The following is a 6,438-nucleotide window of genomic DNA, read 5'->3' on the forward strand; positions in this document are numbered from 1 at the left end:
AATTCTCCTATTGAGAGTTTAAGTGATAAGAGTAGTACATTGCATTCTCAAGATCTTACTAATATAAGTTTTAAAAATATTTACCCAGTTGTAGAATATTTTCTTTCTGATGTTCTAGCTTCCTGGGCTGCTCGAAAAAAATGTACACGTGTATGCATTAATGAACTTTTAGAGATTTTTAGTAAAAATGGACATAGCAATTTACCAAAAGATTGCAGGACACTGATGAAAACGCCACGTTATATACAGACTTTAACTGTTAGTGGAGGAGAATATGTTTACCTTGGTATTTTAAATGGTATAACGCAAATAATGGAAATGTATACAGGAAATAAGTTATCTCTAAATCCAATATATTTAGAAGTTAATATCGATGGACTTCCTTTGTTCAAAAGCAGTAGTAAACAGTTTTGGCCAATACTAGGTGCATTTGGAGGAATGAAACCTTTTATTATAGCATTGTACTGTGGAATGCAAAAACCAGATCCTGTTTCTGAATTTCTAAAAGATTTTTTAGTAGAATTTCGTGATTTAAAGGCAAACGGCTTTACTTTCGACAATTTGTTGTTTAAACTTGATTTAAAATATTTTTGCTGTGATGCTCCAGCAAGGCAGATGTTAAAATGTGTCAAGGCGCATAGTGGATATTACTCTTGTGAAAGATGTACTGTAGAAGGCACTTATCTAGAAAATAGGGTTATTTTTGAAGAGCAACAATGTCCTTTGCGCAATGATCTGGACTTTTCCCATCAAAGTTATCAAGGAAGTTATCAATTGAGTCGAAGTATACTTATTGATTATGAGATTCCTTGTGTTAAAAACTTTTTGCTGGACTCAATGCATTTAGTTTTTTTAGGTGTAACAAAAAGATTACTCTATTTTCTGAAAGAAGGTCCAAGAGTTTGCAGACTCTCTCAGGTGAAAATTCACGAAATATCTTGTCATCTGGAGCAATTAAAGTTACCAAGTGAATGTAGTAAGCAGCCAAGATCTTTAAAAGAGTTAAAAATGTGGAAAGCCACTGAGTTTAAACAATTTCTTTTGTACACTGGTCCAGTTGTTTTAAAAGGAATTCTGACAAGAGATAGCTATATAAATTTTCTTTCTTTTAGTATTGCAATAAGAATTATGTGCTACAAAGAGGTTGAAAGAAGAACCGCATTGTTACCATATGCAAAAGAGCTTCTGGAGTGGTTTGTTTTTAACGCAAAAGATTTTTATGGTCGAACTTTTTCAACATATAACACCCATTCCTTGATCCATATAGATGAAGATGTCATGAATCATGGAGAAGATCTGATTTCAATGTCAGCTTTTAAGTTTGAAAACCATATGCAGGTTTTAAAGCATTTTATAAGAAATGCATATAGTCCACTTGTTCAAGTCATCAAAAGAAGTACAGAGTTAGAGAATGCAAGCGATTTAATTAAAGATAAACATATAAAAGATAAGATCTCAAGTATTAACAGAGAAAGTTGGTTTTGTTTAAAAAATGGGAACTTAGTCAGTGTGATAGAAAAATTGGATAATGAGTTGTATAATTGTAAAGTTGTTAACAAAAGGCGTACAAGCTATCTTTTTCTTGAACCTTGTGACTCTAGACATTTGGGTATTTACGTTTTTGATAAAGATATTCGAATGACCAATATAATTATTTCTAAAAATGCAATTCTTCGGAAACTTGTCTGTTTAACTCGTAATCAAAGTTATGTTTTGATGCCTTATGTTCACAATATTAGATTTTAAGTTTGTTTGAATTTTTTTTTTCTTATAGTTTTGACATATAAATAAAGCTATTATATGTGTGTGTGTGTGTGTATATATATATATATATATATATATATATATATATATATATATATATATATATATATATATATATATATATATATATATATTAGAGGGTATTCTTAAAATTAAAGATTGTTTTAATTTATTTTTTTCAAAGTATTTTGTGAGCTGTTTTTACTTAACTTCAGCATCTTTTTTGTTAATATTTTACTATGTAAAGTTTTACTTTTACTTATAGTTTGGTGATGTTATTATGGTTTTAAAATGATTTTATGTTTTTATTATCTATCATAGAAAATTTTTTTAAACACTTCTTGGAACATAACTGTTATTAGGTCTTTCAATATTCTCTTTCTATTGCTTCCTTAAATTTAGAGGTGTAACATATATGATCTTTTATTTATCTAGCCTATATAGATACCTAGATATAAGCCTAGATACAGATATGCCAAATAATGTGTTTCCATTTATCTTGTTAAGTTTTAATTGAAATTTTAAAAAATATTTGGGACCACTCATAAAGAAAGTCATGCAAAATGGGGAAGTAGTGGATCACGTTAAAAAGGTTTAGGTACACAGCGGAAGGCGTTTTTCAGAAAAGGGTTTCACTTTATAGAATTTTTATTTATTTTTTATAACATTTTAAACATGTGAAAAACTACGCTATGCTATGCATGTGTCTTAATGAAGTTATTGTTCGAGAATATTTTTATTTTAATTTTTAAAAGTGGGGCAACATTTGTTTGCACGTCAGACATTCAATGTGCATGTCTAAAGATGGATAAAATAAAGTTTTATAATAACCCTTATTCTGCTAAGAAAAGGATATCATATCTAATACACCTCTGAAAAGGCTTTTTATATTGTACTTTTTACTTTTCATAGATTCAAGGGTTTTTTTCTTTTAGTCTATAATGTCGTATAAAAGAGCTTGTTGGTTGGAAAATAAAAAAGATTTTGAGAGAGTATTTCCTTCAAGTTGGGTGGATACAACAAGAAAAGTCGTTCATAGGCCAAATGGTTTGCATGTAAAACGTGCATTTGAAAATTTAGAAACGCCTAAAACTGGATGGAAACAGTTCTCTCTAATCAAAGTGAAAATTAGTGGTATGTGTTAAATATTTTTTAAGTGATTTTATATATTTTTATTGTAGTTATACCAGAGAAACTAAACTAATGTTGTGTGCATACAGCATTACAACATATTTAGTAATCAAGGATTTTTATTATGTTCAAAAATTGATCATGAAAATAAATAATAGCATATATAAATATACAATTAAATAAAATATATAGATATAAGATATAAGTTGGTTTACTTTTAAGTATTATATCACTAAAACTCATAAGGTTGGGTGTAAACTCATTGCCAGTGAATTTGATGTTTATGGAAGTTTTGAATCTTGTTAATTGGTAATAAATTATTCTTTTTATCAGTTTTTATTGCTGTTTTTTAAGGTACAAAAGAAGACTGTGAAGGCTGCACAGATTACACAACCACCGAGGAAATAATGGAACCAGTGGAAATAATTTCTTCTGATAAAGGTAAGTTGATGTACTATTGTAGATATTTATTATTTATGTTAACATATGCAGCATAAAATGTACTTTTTGTTTGTATGGATATTTTATTTCCTGAACTTTAACCAGGTACTTTTTTTTACTTTTTAGGTATTTGCCTTTTCTGTATTAGTTTTGTTAGTATCTAATTTATTTTTTGCATTTTACCTTACAGGAAAAATCTTTCCAAATATACCTCCAACATTCCCAACATGTAAAGTCATTGGAACTGCCATACCACCCCGTTTACAATCCACTCCAGTTAGACCACCACCATCAAGATCAAATCACTTACAACCTGGTTTACATTCAAGATCACATTCAGGGTCAAACTTGCATTCACGAGCACATTCACGGTCAAGGTCACGATTACGGTCTAAGTCTCGTTCACGTTCAAGATCACGTTTTCAGTCGAAGCCTCGTTCACGATCAAGATCAGGTTCACACTCGAAGTCTATTTCACATTCAAGGTCACATTTGCAGTCGAAGTCCCCATTACGTTTGAAGTCTTGCTCACAGTCTAGGTCCCAATCACGATGTTCACGATCTCGATCAAACTCAGACTCAAGATCTTCTCATTCAAATTCAAATGTCTCCAGACTTGGGTTGGTTGCAGTATTACCAAATGTCTGTAAGTCTACCCCAATAAAAAGAAAAGATGCTGTGCATTTTAGACGGAAAGATTTTCCTATGGACGTTGGAGGTGAGAATTTTATTATTTTAGGATTTTGTTTTGAATGTTATTTTAAGTTTTAAGTTATGCAGCACATACGTCCAGAGTACGGCACATTTTTCCATACACTCCACAAGCCTGGTTTTGATTAGCTTCTTTTAATCACCATACTCAAGTGGTAGTTTAAAATACTTATTATTACCTCTATTTATTTCTACTAGTAAGTAATCTCTAGTTGTTACCTACATAAAAGGTATTTTGTTTATCAACAAAATTTCCAAACAAATTTAAACAAATTTATTTAAAAAATAGTAAATCTCAATGGGTCATATATTTTCATTATTGGGTAAATAATCACCTTTTCTCGTTTAGACTTTCAATACACTGTGATAAAATTGTTGACAAAGCAGTTAGAAAACCACAATACAATACACCAACCGCGTGAAACAACAGTGGCTGGAATAAATTTAAGTAATCTTCCTGCTAAATTTCTCCTAGTTGATGAACTTTTGGATTTTGAAAAGGTCTTGATTGGTGATGAAGATCTGTCTAAGAAACTTGTAAGTTATCTTTTTATTTGGGCATTAGATAAACGGTTTATCTAATGGTTTATCTATTGTTTCACATATCTGTTATTATAAAAGAAAATGTACAGTTATTTCAGATGAATGAGTTTATTTAAAGGATATGGTTATTGTTTTATTAGGAATAATTGTTTTTAAAAGTATTTACAAAGTTTTTAAATGTTTCTAAATTCTATGCTCTTATTCCAATTAATTAATTTAATGAAGTTAATAACTTCAAAAATATTTTTGGTATGTCTTGTCTATGTTAATATATATTAAAATTGTAACCCAATCTAATATTTACAGTAAAAGAAGTTTAAAGAAAAAGTAAGGCATAATATCAAAATTCTCTTTTTTTTAGATTGCTCGTCTTTCAAGAGTTGGTGGAATTACTTTGAAAGAAAATATTAAAAACATCCTAGAAAGGTAATATTGTAATGTTTTTGTAATGAATCAAAAACAAATTTAATGTCAAACACCAAAATTTGTATTAACCATAGTATTACTTTCAATTTAGTAAAATACTATTTGTATTGTTAAATATTGTTAGAAGACGAATTGTTTTCAATAATTTTAACTTACGTAGACTAGAAAGGTGGGTTTTTATGAGTTATTTCAAAGTATATTTTTATATGGGTAATTATGTGTTATTTCAAAATATTTTTTCACCTTGTGCAATCATTTTTTACAAAATAAGAAATTTTTACTGATATTACACCAGATATTAAATGAATATTACTGTTTTTATAGAAGATATTATAGCAAAAACTATGAGAGCTTATTATAATACAGCTATTTCCATAGCAAAACTATGAGAACTTATTATATCCAACAAATCTTGATTAAGCTAATTACAAAAGGTGATGATCCCAGTAATTTGTTACTTTTGATGTAGTAGGCCAGAATAATGTAAAGTTTACGCTATGCTGGGGCTCTAATTTTACATTACAATGACATTATTTATTAATATTAGTGTATTCTACAATGTTCTTAAAGAACAGAGCAGTTATAAATTATTAAAAACACTTATCTTTCTTTAACAAATGGTTTCGGCTTCAAAAGGCTTTTTCGTTAGCCTAAAGGCTTTATATACATTATCGGACAAAACGAGTGCAACCATATAATGCTAACTTAGTTTCTTTATATAAAAGTGCTGTATTTTTTCAATTTAGAGAAATAACTATGTAACTGTTTAGAGACAAAGTTCTTCAAGTTTTATTCATCAAAAAGTTCATTATTTGTACACGGAAATTAATAAATTATTCAAAAGTATTAAAAAAAGTTGATTTCCTCCTGAACAAAACAAGTGTAACTCGACAAAATATTGACCAAGCTGTATTTCGCTATCGATATTTCGTGGCGAATCCTTTGTTGTCGATCACAGCCTTGCATTTTCGAGGCATAGATTCAATCAGGTGATCAATTAAACTTTGTGGAATTGCTTCCCAGGCCTTTTGGATTTGTTTAAACAGTTGATCCTTATTACGAACATCTTCACGATTAATTCTGCGGTTGACAGGTTCTCGATAGAGTTGAGATCCGGAGATTGAGGCGGCCAATCCATCACTGATAGGTGGTTGTCTTGAAACCATTGTTTGACTACTTTTGCAGTATGTTTCCGATCGTTGTTTTGCTGAAAAACCCATTTTATTGGCATATTCCATTCAGCATGAGGTAACTTAACATCTTTCAGAATATTTTTATACATAAAACGGTCCATTATTCCATCGTTTCGATGTATTAGACCTAGACCGTTAGCAAAAACACCCCCAGACCATTACATTGCCTCCACCATGCTTCACGGTCTTATGGCAATAACGTAAATCGAGGCGTTTTTCGGCCGGTCGA

The 6,438-nt window shown here is 29.8% G+C and overlaps 1 protein-coding gene across 1 annotated transcript in view; it reads left to right on the top strand.

Annotated features, from left to right (window-relative positions):
• The first annotated feature begins 2,703 nt into the window (after positions 1 to 2,703).
• The window catches only part of LOC136081059 (uncharacterized), a 6,536-nt gene continuing 2,801 nt past the window's right edge, over positions 2,704 to 6,438 (top strand). Inside the window, exons 1-5 of the mRNA XM_065798369.1 lie at positions 2,704 to 2,898; positions 3,250 to 3,336; positions 3,527 to 4,054; positions 4,397 to 4,584; positions 4,952 to 5,016. Coding sequence (XP_065654441.1) covers positions 2,706 to 2,898; positions 3,250 to 3,336; positions 3,527 to 4,054; positions 4,397 to 4,584; positions 4,952 to 5,016 — 1,061 coding nt within the window. The 5' untranslated portion in view covers positions 2,704 to 2,705. The remainder of the gene's footprint in view (positions 2,899 to 3,249; positions 3,337 to 3,526; positions 4,055 to 4,396; positions 4,585 to 4,951; positions 5,017 to 6,438) is intronic.

This window comes from Hydra vulgaris, chromosome 06 (genome assembly GCF_038396675.1).
Source record: "Hydra vulgaris chromosome 06, alternate assembly HydraT2T_AEP".
Lineage (NCBI taxonomy): Eukaryota > Metazoa > Cnidaria > Hydrozoa > Anthoathecata > Hydridae > Hydra > Hydra vulgaris.